At 33.3% G+C, this 25,188-nt stretch overlaps 1 protein-coding gene and 1 non-coding gene across 2 annotated transcripts; one reads left to right on the top strand and one right to left on the bottom strand.

Moving 5' to 3' along the window:
- The first annotated feature begins 2,972 nt into the window (after nucleotides 1-2,972).
- On the top strand, nucleotides 2,973-3,046 carry TRNAD-GUC. Its single transcript has one exon. It is a non-coding gene; the product is annotated as a tRNA-Asp (tRNA).
- A 5,571-nt stretch (nucleotides 3,047-8,617) lies between these two features.
- On the bottom strand, nucleotides 8,618-19,952 carry LOC120067762 (mitochondrial import inner membrane translocase subunit TIM44-2). The gene is made up of 15 exons (XM_039019331.1): nucleotides 19,546-19,952; nucleotides 18,719-18,814; nucleotides 18,483-18,589; nucleotides 17,662-17,745; nucleotides 17,449-17,524; nucleotides 17,051-17,095; nucleotides 16,555-16,971; nucleotides 16,375-16,443; nucleotides 14,119-14,183; nucleotides 13,550-13,618; nucleotides 13,390-13,462; nucleotides 13,109-13,213; nucleotides 10,141-10,212; nucleotides 9,987-10,049; nucleotides 8,618-8,961 (listed from the first exon to the last, which is right to left on the bottom strand). Exons 2-15 carry the CDS (start codon nucleotides 18,791-18,793, stop codon nucleotides 8,830-8,832), a joined length of 1,452 nt encoding a protein of 483 aa, XP_038875259.1. The 5' UTR covers nucleotides 18,794-18,814; nucleotides 19,546-19,952; the 3' UTR covers nucleotides 8,618-8,829.
- Between the last annotated feature and the right edge of the window lie 5,236 nt (nucleotides 19,953-25,188).

Below are 25,188 nucleotides of genomic sequence, written 5' to 3'. Positions count from 1 at the left end.
AACCCATTAGTTTAGTATATAAAAATGAAAAATACATTTTAGTTTTTATCCAAACATTAATTAGTCGTGTATTAGCGGACGATATATATATATGGGCCCGCGATGCATTGACATTCGAAATCAAGATATTGGTAATGGTTTGTTTATATTTAAATCTAAATTATGTCTAATATATGTAATTTTGCATCTTACTTGGATCGGAAAAGGGTGACACACAGATGATCGGTTCGATCTATTTCTTTATCTCCCCATGAATCGTATGTTTGTAACAACGGGGACAGAATTTTCTCAATTCCAATCGACTAGGCGTATTGTGTCGATTCTTATGAGTAATATATCTGAAAATCCCCATTGATTCCTTATTAATACCGTTTCGAACACAACGAGTACATTCCAAAATAACTATTACTCGAGCATCTTTACCCTTGGCCATGAACCTCCCTTGGATTTTTGATTCACGCAACTCTTCCATTTTCCGATCCAAAATGAAGAAAAAAAGAGAAGTTGGTAACTCGAAATAAAATTATGAAAGATTTCGTTACAATCAAATATAAAATATAGTAATACAATGATTTCTAAATTGAGAATCCCAGTACAGTTTTTCATTTAAGTATCTTGTATGATATTGTATGATGTATTATTCATTAGAGGAATCAGTGGTACTTAAGAAGTTAGATGTAACTACAGGGGTAAAACGGTAAATTATGTTCAAATAAATAACAGGTAAAAATAAAGGATGAATTCCACTTTAAAAGGACATCAATTCAAATCCTGGATTTTCTCTGCTACCTATTTTTACTAGTGGAGTAGGGTTGACTTAATCCATAGGTTACACCTTTCGCTTAATACTAGAATCGACAATTAAAGCATTTGAGGTTACATTAATCGTACACGACAGAAGGAATTTTTTTATTTTCAAATTGACCTCCAAGAAGCGTAGATTTATTTCAATTATTGTTTTCTTTCTATCCCGAATATTGTGTCTTTCTACTAAGACGGAGAGTGGTAAAGAAAATTGAAAAAAAAATCATTAAATAAATATGTGTATCTAGGGGTAATTCACTTTGAAGCAACTATTCCCTAGATACACACGTCGTGATATTTTAATGATATTTTATTTATTTCACAATTGAATCAATTTAAAAAAGACCTAAAGTTAGGGATTTATCAATCGGTAATGTTGCTCCAATACCCAACCAAAGGGCTATTGCGGTACCAATAAAAAAGACGGTTGTCGCTACTGGTCTAAAAATGGTACAGTTAATAATCCCCGAATACCATTAAAAGAACACCCAATAACTTATTTGGCACTGTACGAAGTATTTGAAATACGGTGGAAATACTATTCTATATCGGATTTCTTATTGCTTTTGCTGTCAAATCACCGATTATACCCTTACATACATGGTTACCAGATACCCACGGAGAGGCACATTACAGTACTTGTATGCTTCTAGCCGGAATCTTATTAAAAATGGGAGCATATGGATTGGTTCGGATCAATATGGAATTATTACCCCACGCCCATTCTATCTTTTCACCCTGGTTGATCATAGTAGGCATAATTCAAATAATCTATGCAGCTTCAACATCTTCGGGTAAACGCAATTTAAAAAAAAAAAATAGCTTATTCCTCCGTCTCTCATATGGGTTTCATAATTATAGGCATTGGTTCTATAAGCGATACGGGACTGAATGGAATCCCATTCTAACTAAGGATTCTTGTGGTTCCGGAGAATCCAGCTACAGGAGAACCAGGAACGGAGAGCTTTCCCCCTTTTTCCGCCCGTCTCTTTGGTCTTAAGAATACTGGTAATCGAAAATCCAGGATTTGAATTGATGTCCTTTCATTAAGTTCTCCTAAATTGCATTGATTTATCCTAAAGATTTCATTTCAATTGGAATTTGGTTATTCACCATGTACGAGGATCCCCGCTAAGCATCCATGGCTGAATGGTTAAAGCGCCCAACTCATAATTGGCGAAGTTAATTCAGCTAATACTCTTATACCCCCAATTAAGGATAGTCTATAAAAAACATTTAAACCACGATTATATGACCAATTATATATTATATTTATAATTTTTTCAAAAAAAAAAAAAATTATTAGTAAAACTTTTAACAAATGAATTACAAAAATTCAAATTTTGTAAAGATGAATAAGGGGTGAATTCAATAATATAGGCATGTTGGCATTCCAGCCTTCCTTCTCCTTTCAGGCCCTACCCGAAAGAGAATCTAGTGTTTCTTAGTCGTGAATATCTGAATGGGACGGTTTTGTTGGGATATCTTATCCATCTCTCCAAGAAAATATATATCTCCAGAAAATATTTTGAGTTCAATCCTTTTTTTTTTCCTTCACTTGGACCAATCTGCCTACTCGGCTTCTTATACTTAAAGTTAATCGTGTAGCTACTCCAATGATACTATTGTTCCGTACCATTATGGAAGAAGATTCAGGTAAAATATGTACTTCCTCCGGAATGAAAAAAAATTGATTCACTTTCATTTGCATTTGGTATTTTGGCTTAAAATCTTTGACTCCTCGATACTCAATCAAATCCTCTTTTTTTTAGGATTGAATGCACCCCTATAGTCCAATATTTAGTAATTCCTGAACTATGTCTACGCTAGTTCAAATCCAGCTCTACCCAATAATTCGTGTATCCACCATAAAATGATATAACCTATTTGTCCTACAGAAATGCTTGACTTGATATGAAAGAATAAAAAAAAAAAAAAAATTATTCATTGACAAATTGATTATCAATCAATTTGACAATAACGAAAAAATGACTATTAATCCATACTCCTCACATTAAAGTACATGTCTCCGCTCTGCGCATATCAATCTATTAATCTATTACTCGCGTCTCTGTCTGGTAGAATATGACAATTCGAATAAAAAATCTACATAGAAAGGTTTGAAGGAAATTAAAATCAACAACATATGTTGTACACTTTATTTCCCTGGGATTATAGTTCAATTGGTCAGAGCACCGCCCTGTCAAGGCGGAAGCTGCGGGTTCGAGCCCCGTCAATTCCGATGGATCCAAATTCAATAAAAAAAAAAATGGGAATTTTTATTTCTTCAACGTTATTGGTAGCATCATAGTCAAGATTCGAAGGAATAGTATGATAAGTCCCAAAAGATCTTTCCATTTTTATTATTAATATTGGAAAGTGACTTTTTGATAGTTGAAATAAAGTGAATTAGACTTTGATTTGTTTTATCAATTCTTTCTTGATTTGCTTCATTATTGAAATGGATTTAGTCAATTTTTTTTTATTGAATCAATAAAAAGTTGTCCATTAACCCTCGGCATATTAATCATACATTGAAAGATATCTATGTATATGTTTTCAACAAAAAATTTTAGAAAAATGATGCAATTTACGAATTAATCGTACATTTCTTTTTTTTAATATCTTGAAAATTATTTATGAGATTCAAATATTTTATCATCATAACTTTATTTTGTTAGGACTAATATTGATTTTTGTATTTTAGAAACTCTTTTTTCGTGTCTTTCTTAATTTTCACTCGTTTTTGGCACTCCCCGTGCCATCATAAGTGATGAAGGATCCCACTTTGTGCATCATTAATATCAAAGAGCTACTGCAGATCTCTGAGAACTATTTCCTGGATCCGAAAGAGAGTACTTGGGTTTCTCCCAATAACTAAAAAGTGTATCATGCGGGGTTCGTGGTGGTGGAGGAATTGGATCGGAAAAAAAGAGGGATTCCAGTTGTAAGATATCTAATGAAAAGATAGAATGGCGTGGGTAATAATTCCATATTGATCCGAACCAATCCATATGCTCCCATTTTTAATAAGATTCCGGCTAGAAGCATACAAGTACTAATGTGCCTCTCCGTGGGTATCTGGTAACCATGTATGTAAGGGTATGTAAGGGTATTTCCAGTGCAAGTATGATGGTCTTAATGATGATCCTACACGTATTTCGCGTGTATCTTACTGGTGGATTTAAAAAAACCTCGTGAATTGACTTGGGTTACAGGTGTGGTTCTAGCTGCATTGACCGCATCCTTTGTGTAAACTGCGTTATTCCTTACCTCGGGACCAAATTGGTTATTGGGCAGTCAAAATTGTAACAGGTGTGCCGGAAGTTATTCCAGTAATAGGGTTGCCTTTGGTAGAGTTATTATGCGGAAGTGCTAGTGTGGGACAATCTACCTTGACTCATTTTGTAAAATACTTTTCTGAGATTCAAATATTTTATCATCATAACTTATTTTGTTAGGACTAATATTGATTTCTGTATTTAGAAACTCTTTTTTCTTGTCTTTTCTAATTTTTTCAATTTTTTTTAGTATGGTGTTTGTTCTATCAGTCAGGTCTTTCATCATATTAGTTCATTATACTTATATTGACAATTTCAAAAAAACTATTCATACTATGATCAGGGTGACACACGTGCTACAATGGCCAGGACAAAGGGTCGTGATCCCGCGAGGGTGAGCTAACTCCAAAAACCCGTCCTTAGTTCGGATTGTAAGCTGCAACTTGCCTACATGAAGCCGGAATCGCTAGTAATCGCCGGTCAGCCATACGGCAGTGAATTCGTTCCCGGGCCTTGTACAAACCGCCCTCACACTATGGGAGCTGGCCATGCCCGAAGTCGTTACCTTAACCGCAAGGAGGGGGATGCCGAAGGCAGGGCTAGTGACTGGAAAATTGTTAGGTATGAATATGTTAGATACCTGTGACTCGATTGGTGAAATAGTATCTCTCTCCAAAAAAGCATGTTTTTTTTTTTACCGCCGCACAAAGAAAATATTTTGTTGCGAATGAACAAGATATTGAGGAATTGTCCATACGTAAAATCATAATTATTGATACGGGCCTTTTCCACATAATCCACATAAAAAGGGAATCTTTTGTTACAATAGAAGTAGAAGTGATGTGGATTATTCAAGAATCGAAGTCGAGTTGCTTTATAAAAATGGACGATTTAAATTGATGTAAAAACATTTTTTATAAGAAAATATAACAAAAGTTTAAGTTTATACGATCATGAATGTTAGAGGTCAAATTGAGAAAATTAGAAGTCTTTGTTGATCTAAACAAAATGTAATGAAAACCATCGTGAGTTACTGTAATGGTAAATAAGGAAACATATATTGAATAAAGTAATGAGAAGGTCACGAGTTCATTCCGCAAAAAAAAAAAGAAAAAAAAAAGAAAAAAAAAAAGAGAAGAGTAATTTATCTTTAAATTCAAATTATTATATAAAACTAACTATAATAAACAATTTAATGATAAAGAATTGTATAAGATTAATAAACCCAGGTATTGTAGACATTCTCTCATTTCTACCCCCAAGTATTTTATTTATTTCCTATTTATAAAAAAAATCTCATTATTTGCTTATTCATCATAAAATGGATCGATCTAGCAATGATGAAATTAATATTATGTTTACTGAATCACTCTCCCTCCAAGCCGTACATACGACTTTCATCGAATACGACTTTCCACAGAATTCTATATGTATCTATGAGATCGAGTATGGAATTTTGTTTACTTACTTTAAATTGAGTATCCATTTCCTTCCCTTTCCTGCTAGGATTGGAAATCCTATATTTTACATATCCATACGATTGAGTCCTTAGGTTCTCCCAATAACTAAAAAGTGTATCATGCCTGAATCTAACTGGGGTTTGCGGTGGTGGAGGAACTGGATCGGAAAAAAAGAGGAAATTGAGCAGATTTAGCAACCGCACCTGCAAATAATAGGACAGCGCACAAAGTAACAAATAATAAATTCACCTCATTATTATCAATCAAGTTATTGAAGATTTTAAATAAATCCCGAAATTCAAAACTCCCCATTGTCCAATAAAGACCTAAAATCCCTAATAATAAACCAAAATCCCCTACGCGATTAGTTACAAATGCCTTTGGAACAAATTACCATAATTTGTCTCCGCCTACGAATCAGGCGACATTTTTCACAAATTTTCCGAATGGAGGCCCTTATTTTCATATTTTTCATTCCTCATCTTAATTCCAAATCTACTTATTGATCTATTAACAACAAGTAGATCTACGCCAGGAGAATTAGTAATGTGTCAGGAGAAATTGGTACAAGAAGCCGTGGATGCACTTCTTGATAATGGAATCCGCGGACAACCAATGAGGGATGGCCATAATAAGGTTTACAAGTCGTTTTCCGATGTAATTGAAGGCAAAGAGGGAAGATTTCAAAGTAATGAGCCTCATTGTGAGGCTCATTACTTCAATTGAGATAATGAGAAATCATTTCGCTTTTTTAGTTGGAACTTTAGGCGGTTTGCGAAAAAAGATAGCGAAAAAAATTATTCCTAGAGTCGAGACTAAGAGGAATGTATAAACCAATGCGGTTAATATCCAATCAATAGTTATCACGTGACCGGTTTCTCTTTTTTTATAATTTTTTTCTTTCGAATTGAAGGAGATGCATGGAGATGTGTGCACACTACAAGAAATACCTCTTTTGCATTTGAGGATAGCATTTTTTTAAAAATAAGGCTATTGAAAAATGTTTAAAAATTAAAAAATAAAAAGCCGAGAACCCAAACTAGTCTAGCTGCCCAAAAAGTAACTCAACTAAAATCTCTCATTCAGACGTTTATGTGGATACTTTTCTCTTCGTCTCTTTTACACAAATCGCTCCCTCCCCTTCACAAACTTTCTTCACAAATCACTATTTTCCCCTTCTTTTTTACACAAATCATTCTCTTCCCCTTCACAGACTTCCTTCGATCATTCCAACATCTCCATAGGTGTCGTTCCAGCATCTCTATACACATTTGTTACATCATTTCTCTATAGTCGTTTGTTACAACATCTCCTTCTCCTTATGCGTTTGAGCAACAATCCATCTCCAACTTCTTCTCCATCGTTACTCACTTGTAAATTTCTTACTCCATAAATTTCTCTTGTTTTGTTTGATTTTTGTCAGTCTACACTTAAACCCTCCTTTTTTTTTGGTTTAGCTAGGACTTTGCTTCTGCTGAAAAATGCAAAGTTTAAGTTACACCCAAGTTTTACTCTATATTAATAGAAGTGTCATTTCCAGAGTATTCCGCGTCAACGTGTAAGACAGTCAACTACCTAGCTTGGCATTTAGAAAACAACCATTAGGTAAATACTTTTCCCACGGAACCATAGTCACTAGGGACTAACTCTTGGGGTTCACCAGATGGATGAACCAAAATTTGGGAGCAAAACGAAATAAACCATACTTAAGGTTTTTGGACCCTTTACTTACATTATATTCTAGTAAAATTACCAAAACGTTTAGAATGTTGCACATGCAGACTGGGCTCTCTCCCTCCCTCTCCTCTCTTTCTATCACTCAATGTTGAAACATAGAAGATGATGGAGAGGAATGAAGGGAAAAAAACGTAAGAGACGAAGAAGAGGAAAAAAAAAAAAAGAAGGGAAAGTCGAGAAAAGAAAGGAAGAGGGAAAGGGTAATTTTATCCCAATGAATTTTTTATCAAGAAATTATGCAACCGGATCAACACTTCAAGTGTGTTTGGTTTAAGTTTTATCTTAATTTATCATTTTAAAAAAAAGTTTGAATTTATGAAATAAGTTGGATTTAGACAAACATTTGAAATCAACTTTTAGAAAAAGAATAGAGTGTTCAATAGTTAGTTTCTCCCTAATTTGTATAATACATAAAATCACCCAAATATTCTCACTAATCCCCACTGTAGGTTACCTACTCCGAAGAAACTTCCAAAAAACCAATACCAACCAACTATATTTTCAAAATTGAAAGTACATCAACTAAATTCATTATGAATAAAAATTTAGACCCAAATTAGAGGTGTTCATGGGTTGGATTGATTGAGTTGAAAAACTTTTTAGACTCAATGTTCAGTCATAAATCTTTTCAACCCAAATAACCTTTATTAAAAAATGAACTCAACCCAACCCAACTATGAAATATTTAGGTTGAGTTGGTTTGAGTTAATCGGATTATATATTTAAAATTTTATTCTAAAAAGAAGCAAAACGTAAATATGAAAGTCTAATTTAATTATTTTCATATATTGAATTAAGATTAACAACTCAATTTCAATTTATATAGTAAAAATTTTCTTTCTAAAGTATAAAGAAACTAGAGTCGTTGAAGAATAAATTATTAAAAAAATATTAAAATTAAATAAAATTAAAATCAATATATATATATAAATAATTGTGTTATAAATAAAAAAAATATATATTTTAAAATTAATAATAAATTTGAGTTATATTAGATGAATCCACCCAACCTATAAAATTTTCATTTATTTGAATCCAACCCAACCCAAATGAGTTGATAACCCAACCCAAACCAATCGATTTTTTCGAGTCATCGGATTTTTTGAATACCCCTAACCCAAATAATAATTTTTAAAGTAGAGGAATAGTCTCGAGCAAATTCAAATCTCAAATTGTAACATATTTGATTGCTTGAGTTTTGGGATTTGTCTTTCACTTCCATATTGCCTAACTATAAGATTCTTAAGATTCTTTAGTCTCCAGTAATTTACTCAAAAAAGCATTTGGTGAAATTGAAGAAAGCAGTAATAAAGATGGTTCACAAGTCCATAGGCATTTAGGAAATGAAGATTTGCTGTAGAATTGGGAATGATTTGCTTCGTTTTCCTATAGAAAATTTGTGTAATCCCCAGATTTTATGAATCAAAATTGTTAAAGATAGTTTATCTCTGGAAACCAACAAAAACCAGAGGAAGTTTAGAGAAAAAATAAATAAGAAATAAGAATGGATAAAGTAGAAGAGTTTGAGAAGAAATCAAAACAAGCAACTAGATGAGAGCTTGAACACCAAACTGCTGCATTTCCCTAACCCTCCAAATAGCATGAGAAGCTCCTTCTCCAACTTCTTCAGGATCCAACATTTGCATAGCCCATGCATAATATACAGTGTGGATAGTATCCTGCCAATAACAAGAACACTTGAATTTAATACAATAATATGAAACATACAAGTATGAAGTAAGCATCGATCAATCGTCCCCAACTTGCCTTAGGTGGCGTATGCTACTATAACTCATTCAATATCCATTATAAATAGTTGGAAGTTCCCAATTATTATAACCTACACTTCGTTACAGTAAAAATATTTGAAAACCCTCATTGTCTATAGTGTTTACTATTTTGTAACTATCGTCTCTCCTCATTTGAAATTTAGACTAAAATAGTCTGCACTCCAGTCATAGACTATCATAATTCAGAAAAAAAAAATGTCTACGATATGACACACAGACTAGAATAACCACCTCTACTATAATAACCAACTAAGCATCCTAAAAAGCCCCTAAAACTTCTTTGATTTCTCTCATCCATGGGAAATTTCTTATTTTCCTCTCAAGGAATCACTGAAATCTTCCTTGGGCTTTGCAACTTGAAATTCAATTTATGCAGCTGAAGAACGAAAAGGGGATAGGAAGGTCTCACATCTCTCTTAGAACTTGTTGATGGGTCCAAAAGTCATGCACGGTTAGATGATTAGAGACACCGGACGCTACATAGTTTAGGATAGATTTAAGAGAAATCCTTGGCTAGACCCCTAATCCGGGATCATCTCTCTATGTAATCTGAAAGACTGAAAGTCTGCAAAAACTGAACCTTATTCTGGCCTTTATTATCTTGAGAGAGAGCACGCTACATAGAATGTAAAAAACATGGTTTTCTTCCCCCGTTGGGTCCTACTCCTATTCTTTATTCTCTCCAATTTTCCTTATAGGTCCAAGACTGATCAATTTACTTTGACTATGATTTCAAGCGTCAATAAACATCAAATTAATCCTTTCCAGTTTGTTTTTTAATCCAAAAAGTTCTTGGAAATTAGAAGTTAAATATTTCACAGGATGATTTTCAATCCAATTCTCTCCTATTCACTCTCATTACATAAGGTGCATTAATGTAAGCAGAGTACGAAACAGAAGAAACATAAACTCACCTTACCACCTTCCCTAATTGATCCATTTGCATCACGTACGCAGTAGACCTGCTGCGTTTGGAACTGTGGAAATTAAATAAAGAGGCGTTAGCATCATTTCATCCACCAAAACAAAATCCATAACTATAGAACAACAAAGACCGTCAGCACGTACAGCTACAATGATGATGGGAGTGCTTCCCATCATCTTCGTCTCCCGCACTTCAACCTCTGAAATGTGCAGAATCTGTTTAACAGAACAGATATTAGTGCTCACAAGTCGCATTCAACAAAGCCTTGCATTAATTATAATTCTGTCCACCAATCAAGACGTGCAGACCTCGAAATATTAATCACAAGCATAAGAGGAGTGTTTTAGTTGCCATTTTGATGAAAAATTTAGGAAGGAGATCTCTCTCCCCTTTTGTTGGTCTGCCACCCTACCGAATGAGATTATCAACCTCCTCTTATGCACTCTCACTGACCACCCTTACACTAATGAAAAAGAGACGTATGGATGCATCTTATTTAGACTTTTTTGACAGACTACATGAAAGGAACAGGACAAGCACCTCTTTAATGAGAAGGGAAGCACTTATGATAGTATTTTTTTCTTTTACATATCACATCATCTATCCTGCTATGACTTGGTGCAAATGTACATATCTCTATAGCTCTTATAATCTCCCCTCTCTTTCTGACCAATTGGAGAAGATTTTTGTAACTCCATTGGTTCGGGATTTTAGCCTAATCTTTTGTAAATTTCATACATCGATGAATCTATTTTTTATAATAACTAAATAAATAAAGCTATGTTTGGAGAAAGATGGCACTCAAGCGCCCACAAACATTGTAACACCCCCGGAATTTTTTTTCAAGAATGAACTTTCGAGGACGAAAGTTCTTTGAGAAGGGAAGAATGTAACACCCCGCACATTTTTTTTTAGTAATAATGTAATTTCAGTAACTTTATTGTTTGGAATTTCAGTAATTGTTATTAGTTAAAGGACATTTTTAGAATTTTGGACTTCAAGTATATGTGCGGGAATTTAATTGTTGGCGTGAAATTATTCAATTTGAAATTCAAATTGAAAATTAATGGCAGGAATTAATTTTCTTTTGAAACAGAAAGGAATTTAATAGTATAAAACGGAAAAGAATTAAATGTAATTATATTTACTTCCTTTTGTGTTTTATTATTATTATTATTGTTGTTGTTGTTTTTTTTTTATAAAAAGTCAAACCCCACCCCCCTTTTCTTCCTCACGTTCATGAGCTCGTCCGACTCCGCCCAAAGCTGCCGCGTCAGTTTCTTCTTCATGACCTCCGTCCACCACTGCTCAAGCATCATTCGCTTTTACCGTCACTGGATCTATCGATTTGGGTAAGATTTCTGTCGTTTGGGTTTGTTTTCGATTGATTCTTAAATACTCATTTACTTTTGGCATCAATTGGTTGATACCCATTGTGTTTGAACTTTGGATTCAAGTTTGTAAAGGTATTGAGGTGTTGTTCGGTGAAGTTGGAGTTTGTTTTAGCGAGTTTTGGTAAGTTTTATACTTTGATTACCCTCTTGTGGATTAATTTTGGTTGTTGAAAAATTTTGGTAAAGTCGTTTGGAAGTGATCTTTTGACGAAGCTACATATGGATAATTTATTTGAGACATTGGTAGTGAAGTATGTATTTGATTCAAGCTTTAATCATGTAAGCCTAATTTCAAATTATGATTAGGGGGTTGATTCAAGAATTTCATTCAAGATGAAGAAGAGTTTGGTTTGCTAATTATTTGGACTTAAAATTGGGGTTTGGAAGGTGAATTCGAATTGGACCACACTTAAGGTAAGGTTACCTGGAAATATTTTGTAATATTTTGGGTGTTTGGGATTTGGCCTTAACTATTAATTTTAAAGCTTGGTTTTTATGTTTAGGCTTGATTAAGGATTCAGAGATTTCACAAAGATTCAATTGTTTTTGGTTCGACCTAATATCAAGGTAAGTAATCTTACTACTGGAACTGCCCACGGGCCAGGCATTAGATGAATGCTAGCATGTTAAATGAAGGTTATGGCAGAATGACAACATGAAAGATTGATAGTATAACATGATTAAAGTATATTCTGTTACGAGATCCGAATTATTTATTTATGTACATAGACACTTGAATGCTAGTATGAGATGGTATGTGCTTCCATGGTTGTATTTGATCTATTGAGGTATACATGTATGTTGTAGAACCATGATGTTGAGGTATATGTGTATGTTGTAGAGCCATGATGTTGAGGTTTATATGTATGTCATAGATTCGTACAGTGATGATTATGATGTTGAGACTGTGCAAATGTCCTTACTGATTAGTTAGATGCCCATTAGATTTTGTCTCCTTCGGGATTCACCAAAGGTAGTGGGCATACACTTAACTACAGTAGGATAGGACTCAGTCTTCTTCTTGTTTCATGTGCATATGTGTCCCATGAGGACTATAGCAGTTTATATGTTTCACTAGAGGTAGGTATCTAGAGGACATAGATGCCCAACCTGACCCCAGTAGTGGGGTTACTTACTGATTATTTTATACTCATTCTTTCTCATGTTGTTGTTTCAGGTAAGGGTAGAGATGCACCGGCGATGGACAAGCGGAATTCGTGATCGAGCCACTAGGACTAGTTTTTACGCTCCTACTCATGAAATTTAAAGTTCTTTTCATGTTTCTCTTAATTTTTAGTTTTGATGTTTAAAACTTACTTTTAAAATCGTTTTTCAGATTTATTTATTATCCTTTATGATTTATGGGTACCCTACTATTGATTTAGTATTTGAATTTAATGAAAGTCTTTTGAACTTACTTATTTAATTAACATTTATGCATGTATGCATGTATTTAGTAACGACATAACTTAAGTCCTAGGGGGTCGGGTCGTTACAAACACTCTCTCCATCTCACTCAATTAATCTAGCATTCATTTGAGGTATTGCAGGTTAATATTAAAAAATAATCGTTCGTATCATTTTTGTGATGAAAAAACCAAACAGAATTACAAAAGATTCCTCCAATTGGTTAATAGTGATGATAAATTGTATGATCTATGGAAAGCTATGCATTTGCACCAGGTCATAACATGATATACAATGAGTATATCCTTACCTTGTTATCGAAGAAGATACCTTGGCTCTGGTAAGCCCGATGCTCTGCTTTACAACGTTCAATTACCTCAGAACTGCAGAATTTCTTCAAAGTTTCAGAATCTCCCTGAAACATTAATATATGTTACCACTTGAAAACCTCCACGTCAGAAACTCTACTTTAATCATCAAGCCAGATGCTATGCAAGAATTAATTGGAGGAAAGACAACATAAATAGTAATGATAATCTTTGGGGAGGGGAGAAAGGCATCTTTCACCTTAGAAATAAGCTTATCACTAACCTTTATATAAGAAATTAACACTGGTTTGATTGCTTCTTGAACTTCAGCCACAAAATCTGGTAAAGAGAAATACCTAATCCACAGAGTTAAGAGGAAAAAACCAAATCAGATTCCCTTGTTCGAACAGATAAGTACCAAAGCTCCAAAGGAAAAATCTTACGGATCTCTACGACGAATTTCCTTGAATGATGTAGCAGCATCTGATTCTTGAAACACATTTTCATTTATGCTGTGAGAAATAAGATAAATAAATAGAACTTTTGGCGACAATTAGATACAGAAACATAAAACCATGATGGGAAAACAAAACAAAAGCTAAAAGATAATTACAAATACAGTTTATGAACAAAATACCAAATTGTCTGTTCTCACAACTCGAGTAACACCAAGGAGGGATTACATAATACTATTCATTGGGAAATTAGAGAAGCCAATAATGTGTAGTTTATCATTATTGCCCTTTTGTCATTTCATACCATCAATGAAAAGTTGATTAATGTTTTCCCATTTAAAAAAAAAAAAAGAAAGAAAGAAAGAAAGAAAGAAAAGAAAAGAAAAGAAAAAATACTCGAGCAGCCAATAAAGTGTAGTTTATCATTCCCAACCAAATGCCTCACAAAAATGAATCAGGTAAAGACAGCCAAATAATTTGGCCTTTCAAGTTGCATGACCACACAGAACTCAAGTTTCTCTTATTTGTCAAACCAATATGATACCATAAATACTTACTCCTGAATTTTTTGAACGATAGGGTTATCACTTGTCTCCCACCTTTCACGAATGTCCTCAGCTATCTGTAAACTCAAATATAAGAAAATATGTTTACATATCATATAAAATATTAAATTAAACATTAAAAAAGAGCTAAAAGTATAAGTTTTCAGCTACAAATGAAGTACCCTAACTCACAAATATAATTTGGACCTAACCAACCATTGAATAGTCAGAATTCCCTCGAACTCATCTACCAAATTTGTTTTTTTCCCTATATTCAGTTTCCCCAGCCCCTGCTAACATCAAGCAACTCAAGTCTAAAGTTAAGTTTTGTTAATTATTATGTATTTGATGTCCCAATCCCCAACCTCAAATTTTAAAAATTATCCCAAGACCCCACTCCAGTTGTTCCGTGAGATTAGTCGAGGTGCGTATAAGTTGGCCTCGACAATCAAATATATATATATATATATAAATAAATAAAAAATAAATAAATAAATATTTATGAAAAAAAAAATTAAAAAAAGACCCTGCTTAACCTCAACCCAAAAGTTCTAAATTATTATTGTCCATCAATATATTCCCAACATGGTCTTAACTCCAGCCTCAATCCAAAGCTCAGCCCCAACTTTTTTTCCGTTATTATGTTATCCCTTGTTCCCGTCTCAATCCTAATATTAACCCTGAATTTTTAAAAATTCATTCAATCCATGTTGTTATGTTCCCATCTTGAACCTAACCCTAACCCTAACCCCAACCTCAAGCCTTATTTTTTGTTATTATTTTTTTAATAAAAGACTGAACTTTTTTTTTCTTGATAGAAACAACTTCAGTTGAGAAAAATGAAGAATACAAGGGCATATAAAAAACCAAGCCCACAAAAAGCACCCTAAAGAAAGGGTTTCCAACTAAGTAAGCCCACAAATGAGAGAGCCCGCATAAAGAATGGGGCTCTACAATCAAGAATAATAAGACCTAAAGAATAGTTGCAAAAGCCTTCGTCACTAATGCCTAGAGAAAAGGCATAGAACCAAACATTGCTAGAGTCTCCTTTCCATCCCTCAAAACATCCAATTATTCCTCACCCCACAACACAGCACAAACCCATGCTAGGGTCCATTCCATCCCTCTGAAGGTCCAACTCCAATTAATCCTCACCTCACAACTCCCACAACACAATACAAACCCCCACTAGCCACAAAAACTTCTCCTTCACCTGAAAAGGCAGATGGAGAAGGAACTTCTTGATCATCTCTATAGTCTCCAAGTTGTAAGCCACAAAAAATGCAACAAAATGACCCATCAAAGAAGACATCTTTCTTCGAAGCCAGTCTAAAGTGTTAACTCTTCCATGGATGACCTACCAAATGAAAAATTGATTCTTCTTTGGAAATTTCACCTTCCACGGAGGTTACAAAAAATATTGAAAGCTTTCTAAGGAAATACCCTTAGCGTAGTAATGTTGAAAGTGAGAGTACTTACAAGCATCTTGAAAAATGGGATAAGGTTTTCCTTCCAATTGATAAGGGTGGATTGGGCCTCCATAGTATAAAAGACAGAAACCAAGATCCCTTATCCAAGTTGTTGTGGTCTTATCAAAAAGAGAAAGAGGCTCTATGGTGGTTGACTAATAATGCTAAATTTGGCACAAATCCTCTCAAAAAGAGAAAGAAGATAAAACTGTTCATTTGGGAGCTATCTCACAATAGGCTTCAAAAGGTGTCTCCCCTACATGGCCCACATTCCAAACTGGTTTACCCTAGCAAATATAGTTTAGAGACACAATCTCTCATCCTTATAAACTGCCCTCTTGCTCAACGTTTCTTGATTGATCTTCAGAATGCTTTCATCTGGTCGGTGGTGCAACCAAATGATCCCTTTTCTCTTCTTAGTCTCCTTCTATTGGGCCACCCCTTCAAGAGTAAGAAAGAGCTCCTATTGAAGAATCTCGTTCGAGCATTTTGTGGTCAGTTTGACTCGAAAGAAACAGCAGAACTTTCAATAAAAAGGAAACTGGATACCCAGTTTTTTGGGACAGTGCTGTTTCCTTTGCTTTAACTTGGTGTAAATTGGAGATGTCTTTCGTAACTACTTCAGTTTGGAGCTTTCTCTCTCCCCTTTTTGTAATTTCATGAAATTGATTATTGTTTTTTAAAATAAAAAATGCATAACCCTATCTCTAGCAATTGAGCACATTAAATGAAACTTAGCAACAGATACGGAATTTTATAGAAGAAATTAAAATACAGCGTTAAAATTGGAAATACATACCTCCTCAGTCTTTGACCTTACAGGTTCACTATAGCGTATAACACGCTTGAGAATGGGATGACCTTGCATCTAAAGGAAGGGAAAAAAATGGACTGATTAGGTTAAAAAGAAGAAAAAAAATGCTTCAATAAAAGCTTCAATGATACTCTCCATAAGACATTGGCAACTCATAAAATTCACCTTCTCCCTGAATGCCTCCCACTTCTTACTCCATCGAGACTGCTTTGATGGCAAAACAACAACATCGGTTCTTGTACTTCTTTCAACTATTGGTGCGGCTGAAGGCTCATATTCTAAATGTTTTTTCTTATGTGGTTTTCCACTTAACTCATCCTTTACAATTTCATATCCCCTCTTTGTTAAGTCAATTAACTTTGTGCTTTTCAACCTTTCAAATGCAGAGGATATGCCCGGGGAAGGAATGCTGGACTTAAATTTTCCAAATATCGTTTCGGATGAGCCATTAGACCCAGGATGTTGGTCTTTGGCTTCATCGGAACTGGCTTCCGTTCCAGGTTTTTTTGCATCAGCACCATGATCAGTTGCGGAAGTAGATCCAGAAGAATTTTTATGACTGAATCCAAAAGCTCCTTTTACCTGGGCCCAATAGTGTTGAAATATTAATATCATGGTATGGTTATATATGTTTGACTGACGCATCACATAAACCACAAACCTCCTCTGTAGCAGCAGATATTTTCTCTTTGACATCTGCGGAAACCTGCAAAAATTAAAATCAAAATGATGAATAAGTTCTATTCCATGAAAAAATGAATAGTAGTCTCAAATAAATAGCAGGAACAACGGCCAGAGCGCCATCATACTCAACAAGTTGTGAAAGAAACAGATTTTCCCCAAATGTGAGGAAATAAAAATAAGAAACCCAAACAACAATTACCTGCCCATAACCAAAAAAAAAATAATGATAATAACTAAATAACATTTTAATTTAGTGTGAGGGGAAATGCACTAACCCAAACATGCTGTACAACTTGAAACTACTTAAATATTTATTCACCATCACAGATAAACCACAACTAAATACAGGGAGCATGCAAATGCGGGGAAAATCACCTTTCTAGCTGTAGCCTCGGCCTCAGACCAAACGCCATCCACCTGCTTGTAAAGCTGCTCAGTTGTCTGCTTTGTTCTGCATTCGCCATTTCACCATCTCAGGCCATCCATTGAGGTGCCCACCCAGCTTTGACATACAAGAGTATGTCTCAGCCTGTTAACAAATACCACTAAAACTATGCAAGAAAAAGAACAAAGTCCTCAAAAGATTACCTAACTTTTAGGTCTTCCTTCACACCTTTAAATTCTTCTGCCTTCTCCTTCCACTCTTTGACAGATTGTTGAAATTGTGGGTTCCTGCAATGTTCCCCAGACACTCATTACAGAACTAAAAACCATGGATACAAACCATGGAAAAAAAATTAACAGTAAAACAGTCCATACAAGAAGTAACTGAAAGCTAAGAAGTTATACATCTAATTTCTAAATTACTACCCATACCAACAAGGTGCACCTTCCTTTTTGGTGGCTCAATTATAGGAGCTCCAAAGTTAAGTGTGCTTAGCTTGGAGCAAATCTATGTTGGGTGCTCTTTTGGGAATTTTCCTAAAAAGCATGTGAGTAAGAATAAAGCATGTTGAAAGGAACCATGCTGGTTTGTGGGGATAGTCTTCTCTTAGAAGCAATTTAAGAGAAGCAAGGTAAACGTAGCCAAGTTGCAGAGGATGCCGGGGAATGTCCAGACCATCAAGTGTCCAGGGTGTTACAATATTTATGTTTTACTCAACCAAATGGATAGTTTAGCTCCTTTAGTTGGCCTAAGCTGCTAGATTTTAACTTCAAGAGAAGGTAAAGTCCTTGGGCACTGCCTAAGCTAACCTGTACTTTATACTAGGACACACATGATACATCGATTTGTCTCTTCAAGGATTTTCCATCGGCTAAATTCATATATCCTTAATAAATTACATACAGAATAGAAAACAATTCACGTGCATTTGCACTTGCTTTGTTGAATAAATATAACACTTGCAGAAAAGCTAAAACAAATATACATGCAAGAATATTATAATTCTAAAGGAGAGGGAAGGTACTTGTCAGCTTCTCCTTTCACTTTCTTTGAGAACTCATTGAATACACTGAATCTACGATTGATGGAATAACCATTTTGTAATAGCAATTGTGATCTCGTGCAGGAGCTCTACCACACCAAAACGCAACCATAAATTAAAACAAACTGCATATTGAATAACTTTACACCACAAAAATCCATCCTATGAAGCCTACAGCAGAGATGGGATGAGGATAAAGCATAGGTAAGAAAAATTACTTGATGGGAAGTAAGCTGATAAAAAATGCTTTGCCTTGAGAGTAATATATCCCGAACCAATTTTCTGCCAGCCATTAAGATACAGCCAGTGCAACTCTGCACATAAACTTTTTCTTATAAAACAATAATCAACACAATTTAATTGGTATCATATGGATATAAAAGTCAGCATGGATCTATATCTCCTGAATGAAGTAAGATTCAAATTTTGACGAAATTTTGTAATGTTAAAGGAAACTAAAGGTATTACAAGTTCTGAAAATTTTTTACAAGGAAAAATAAATCTCCATGTAACCACAAATTTTCGATTTTAATGTAGTTATATAGGTAAAGTAAAGCAACTTCCAGCCTCTAAATTCTAATGCTATTGTTAGTAACCGACAAAAAGAAGAATATAAAGAAATATTAAAAGGAAGATTTTGGATTTCGAAGTCAAATTCTACCTTACTGCTGTCCAGAACCCTGAATTGGAAGGATTTCAAATTTTTCTGTTTTCTAAAACTAATACCAATGAATTCAATCCTTTCCAGATAGCCAATTCCAACAAGTTTTTTATAGCTGAGCGAACCACATACAGGTGAGTTTTCCCTTTTTTGCTTCGTTCATCTTCTTAAACCATTTTTTCTATATATTTACTGATTCGGATAAGAATATATGTTTTCATTACCCTTTCATTTTTTATTCAATTTCTTTATATCCTATAATGTATCAATTCATAGTTACATGGTTTCATTTGGATTCGTTGATGATGAAATCAACAAAATAATCTACATGAATTTCTGATAAGAAATCAACAGAACAAAATGTTTTTTAAAAAAAATCAAAACCTTGTGTATATTAAAAGTGAGCGGCGGTGCGACCTCGCCAACGGCACGGGTTAGGGGCTGAACCACTGAGGAGGAAAAAAAACAGAGATAAGCAACTCTGGTTGCTCGGAGAGGCGAGAGCGTGTGAAAGGCAGGGAGCGGCAGCGAGTTCGTCGGAAAGCTGAGACTTGGGCAGCTGAAAGTACAGCGTGCGGCGGCAGCCGCTGAGAATGTGTCGGGTAGCAGCGGCGTCCGGCGAGCGGGGGTGTTGTGGCTTGTAAAGGGAAAGACGGGGTGGCTGACCTTGAAATAGGGTTCAGAGAAATTAAAAGGGGATGGTTGGAAAAAAAAGGAAAAAGAAAGAAAGGGCGGCCGAGTTCTGCGTGCGGAGAGGTAAAAGGGAATGGCTGGAGAAGGAAATCAATATAATGTAATTCCTTTTCTTTTCTTAAATAATATTTGGGTAGGGTTAAGGTATCGAAACTCCGCTTTTATGATTGAGATGGTATGTTTTGCATTTATTTGTCGATTGAGTTATGTACATGTTAGTCAAATATAAGTTGTAATAAACTTATTTTATTTTATCTTTTATCTCTACAACATACGAGTTAGGCTAGTGATGGATCCAAAAATTTTGTTGACAGAGACTTTATGTAATTTAATAAAAATAAATATAATAAATGGATTTGAACTTAAGTTTAAATGGGCTAAAAACTAGATTTACCATTAGGCTAGCCAATGATTTTGATATTATATCAAATTTTTATATATATTATATAAAGAACATAAAGTTGAAGGGGCTCGAACCCTCTAGACCCATACTGAATCCATCCTTGAGGTAAGCGATTGTCGTAAAAGAGTTTGAACTAAAAAAAACTAGTCTTTAAAAAAAAAAAGAGTCAAATACTAGTTTTTTTTTTTTCGAGACAATATGTTATAGAAAAGTTTGAGATGAGGAAATGGTAGGTGCATACCACATAGGTTTATATATGTCGAAAAACGAAGTAGAATGAGTGGAGCAATAGAGTTTTAAAGAAGGATAACTCAATTGAAGTTTGCCTCCATTAAAGACTTGATGTTCTATTTATTTACACATTGACCTAGGATTAAGGTTTCCAAATTTTCCTCTCGGATTAGATCGGAAGAACTTTAACCGAATCTATAGGAGTTCTCGAGCTAGATATGTGTTTGATATGTGTTAGGGATGTGTTCGGCCTCTCACTTTGTTAAGGGTGGCCAAATGGGTTTTTGACTCCCTCGTTGGGCCATAGTCATGGTTGGTTAGGGCTAAGTGTTGATCAATTTTGAATTCTCAAGTCTATGACTTTGTACATATTCACTTTGAAAATGTTCCTCCCAATCTTCTCTCAGGCTTAGGTGTGTTTTGTTAGACGACGTTTTTCTAAATAGAGCATAATAGATGTTGTAAATCGATATACTTATAAAAGTTTAAGGATTAATTTGTTACAACCCTTAAAGCATAGGGGTCTAGATTGAAAGTTTAGGGATATTAATTGATATTCTTTCTTTTTCTTATTTATTATCATTATTACTACCATCAATTATACTCGGTACCAACTATGTAAGGCACTAAATATAAATAGATGATGTATAACCATAAAGTTTATGAGTATAAATTGATATTTTCCCTTATTCTTTACTACCACCAATTTTACTCGTTATCAATTTTGTAAGGTTAGAGATGTCCAGGGGTGAGGAAGGAGACGGAGAAGCCTTTTCCATCCCCATTCCCATCCTATATTTCAATTCTCATCCTCGCAAAATTCTTCCAATAGTGAAAAAAATTTCCCATTTGTTTTTTTTTTAATTTGTTAATTTTTAACAACTTTTAAATTTATTATCAACAAGATAAAAATTTATGTGTTAAATGAGTTATTTTCAATACATCTTAAATTTTAAAAAAATACTATAAAATTTCTTATTATGTGAAAAATATAATTTAATGCTATAATTTTTAAAAATTAAAATTAAAATTATAATATTATAGGCTAGTAAGTAAGAGAGTCTTAAATATTAAAATATCTTATGTATTAAAGTGAGAAAAGTTGTGAGATGAAAAATAGAAAATGGTTAGTTTTTTATCCTGTAAATTTTGTAAAGTGTGTGTCTATATATATATATATAATTCGTTTAGTCAACGGGAAGAAAATTCTTCATGCTCTCTCCTCCATTCCTAGTGCAATCGGAGATTTCTAGCAACATTGGGGTGGGTCCTCGTGTAATAAATGGACATCTCTATGTAAGACACCACCACCTACCTATGATTTAATATTCTATTGAATTTCTTAACCCAAATGTTGCAGGGTTTAATAATTAATTTTTATTTTTTAATATTTATGAAATATATTATATATAAATTCGAATGTTCTTAGATGTATTAGTAAATTTTAGGAGACTTATCAGAATCCAAATCCAAGTCTCGAAATATATTAATTATGATTTTTAGAACGTAGGGATTAAACTTAAATTTAATTTTTCATATAAATTGAATTTTAAACACATTAATATAGCATACTTAAATTGAAGTAATATTAATTCCAGAATTATTGTTATAAACTTTTATATATACTAGTGTTTAACCACGTGTACTGTACTTGTAAATTTTTAAATTTTTGTTTTTTAAACATTATTCAATATAATCATTTTTAAAAACTACTGATTATTTCTTATAATATAATCTTATTTAATTTGAATATTCTTATGGATAGATACATATATTTGAATTGTCCCTAATGTTTGATTGTTTTCCAATTTAGTCGACATGATTTTAGCGATTTCAGTTCAGTTTTTTTGGGTTTTAACTTTTTTTTTTCATTGAGCTTTTCCCTTTTAGGAAATACTAAAATTGGTTATAAATTCACTTGACATAATACTTGGTGAATTTGTAAAAATAGATAAAAGGGAAAAGAAAAAAAGGCAAAACAAAATTCTATCTATGAGATTTTTGTTTTTTATTTCTTCCTCTAAATTTCTAATAAATTTGAAGAAATTTCAAGTTTTCAACCACTTGAAACTAAATATTATATTATATTCTGGTTTTTTTTTTTTTTTTTTTTTAAAAAAAATGAAGATATTTCCAAGTTTTGTCTCTTTAAAAACTAAATATTATATTATGTTTGTAGGTTTTTAGTTCATTCTAACATGGAGGGACTATTTTTTTTTTTATTAAATTTGCAATTGCCCTATTTCATATATCATACTTGTAGTATTTAGTACTGGTACCATTTTTTGAGTCTTCTTAATTACCAACTTTGATCTATAGAAATAAATTTATTAATTAGTTTTTAAACAATTTTTTTGTAATAACGTGTTATTATTTAATTAATTTATGCAATAGTCATTTTAAAAAACGACCTGATATTTATTTGTGGATATTAGAAAAATTAAAGATGGCTGTCGTTTTAAAATCAGTGTATTACGGTCAAATAGATTTTGAAATGTCTAAAAAAATTTAGACTCTTTGAGTAATCATTTGGTTTTTAGTTTTTTTTAATTAAATTTATATCATCCACGTTTCTTATAATTTTGCATCTTTCTTGTACAATGGTCAAATTATTAGTCAAATTCTAAAAAAAAAAAATTTGAAAACAACTTTTTTTAAGTTCTCAAACTTTGCCTTGGTTTTTAAAACCATCGGTGAGAATTAGATAATAAAGAAATAAATTTGAAAGTAGAAGTAATATATATAGACTTAATTTTTAAAAGCAAAAACTAAAAAATAGAATGATTACTAAATAGGTCTCGACTTTTTAACTTATTTTATGGGATCTTCAATAGTTTGTCTTCTATAAGAAAGGTTGAAATTGGTATGTATTTGATTTTTTACAATTTTCTATTAGGGTATTTTTCATTTTTTTAAAGTGTATTTGTTAATATTATTTTTTTTCATAATTAGACACATGGATCAAAAACTGAATTATAATATTTTTTTGGTGCATAAAACTAATAAACTAATATTTTTTAATAGAGAAAGTTGGATCAATTAATCATATATTCAAATCGAACAAAATTGTTTAAAGACATTTATCTACATTCAATTCTATCAAATGGTCAATAATCTATATCTTTTGTCAATTACATTATCTGTCATGTGCGTCGCACGAAATCACCTTACTTGTTCATCAATTATACCCTCACTTATTTTCTCATTTTAAGCTCCTTGCAAGTTATTTTACTTGTTATAAAATTAGATTTAGGGAGTCTTATTATGATGTTTAGTCCTTATAATTTTACGTGAAATTTTAATGGTCATTTGTTTTCAGTATAATTAATGTTAATAACACGTAACACTAATTTGGTGACAACTTATGCATTTACCATAGTTGTTTCTTTAAGAATAGTTAATACTTGAGTTACAAACAATTTGGATTTTCATATGCTTGAAATGCAAAAAAGTATATTAGTTACATGTTTTGTGAACTCATGCAAAATGGGATAAGCTGGAGTGTATAAATGGTCATAAATAGATAACATATTTGAAAAATAAAAAAAAAGTATGACAATCTGAAAAGAAATCAATCTAAACATATATTACACACTTTGTTGGAAACGGCAGGACCCTTAGAACGACGAACAGCAAATGGTCAAGGCACGATGGTCAAGCAAAGAGCAAAAACCTGTAAACAGAAACTCGTTATAGGCTGAGTCGTGGAGCTAACTTTCTTTAAGACGTTTCGCGGCTCTGTCCAAGTGTGCAAGCAGGTTTGAAAAATGTCGCGTTGTCCCCATGATAAAAAAACCATAGAAACCCGATCGGAAATGCACCGTTACCCTTTCTAACCCACTGCTCGGAAAACTAAAATGGAAGAGATAGGACAAAAAACTGGAATGGAGTGAATGAAAAGAATAGGCCTTCAACGTAGACGGTAGGAAGCGAAATTTGGAAGTAATAGTGTCCATAGACTTAATAAAACAACCAAAGAAACCTGAATGAATCGCTTGCATGGATAAAGCGGACTTGCGCGAACGAGGAGGACCTTCACGTGCGTTCATCGAACCCACATTGGTCTATCTCCTCACTCCCTTCAAAATATGGGTACACCCGAACCCAAAACTCAAGATTTGAGTACATAAGGGAGACTTCCAAATCCAAATTTTCTAATGTGGGATTCTCCAACCAAAGGTTGGTTCCCTCTTATTTTTTAAAGTTAAATTTTCACCAAACACATTTTAATTATTAAAAATAAATTTGAATTTCTTTTAATTGATCCTTTAATTATTTGTATATGCTAAGAAGTACAAACACAGATACATGATACAGATATGGTCGAATGCAAAGATTTGTCAATATATATATAGGAGGACACTAAATGTAATCCGCCCAAACATAAAATATCAAATTTCATACATTTTATTCTAATTGTTAATTATTCCAACATACTTTAGTTTCTATCTTTTCACTTTCTTCACATCTTCATCTTCATCTCTATCTCCATCTCTCTTCAGACTTATTCAATCTCATAACCCTCCACATATATTATTCCTCCGACTAACATATCGGCAACAATAGGCATGGTGTTTCTTAGTTTTTGTTCTTTTTTTTTCTTTGTTCGAAGATTTCGATTTGCGATGGATTTTTTCTTATTTAAACCTTTAAAAAAAAATATAACAGTTTGTCCATGAACGTGATTTTGATACACATAC

Source organism: Benincasa hispida, chromosome 12, assembly GCF_009727055.1.
Source record: "Benincasa hispida cultivar B227 chromosome 12, ASM972705v1, whole genome shotgun sequence".
Lineage (NCBI taxonomy): Eukaryota > Viridiplantae > Streptophyta > Magnoliopsida > Cucurbitales > Cucurbitaceae > Benincasa > Benincasa hispida.
This window is presented reverse-complemented; position numbering and strand designations above follow the sequence as displayed.

What these genes read in the sequence shown, in the direction of transcription:
- LOC120067762 (XM_039019331.1), bottom strand. Translation starts at nt 18,793, where the DNA reads ATGGCTGGCAGAAAATTGGTTCGGGATATATTACTCTCAAGGCAAAGC. An exon ending in GAAATTCGTCGTAGAGATCC is followed by an intron (nt 13,463 to 13,549) that starts GTAAGATTTTTC and finishes TCTGTGGATTAG; the next exon opens with GTATTTCTCTTTACCAGATT. An exon ending in CAATTAGGGAAGGTGGTAAG is followed by an intron (nt 8,962 to 9,986) that starts GTGAGTTTATGT and finishes TGTTATTGGCAG; the next exon opens with GATACTATCCACACTGTATA.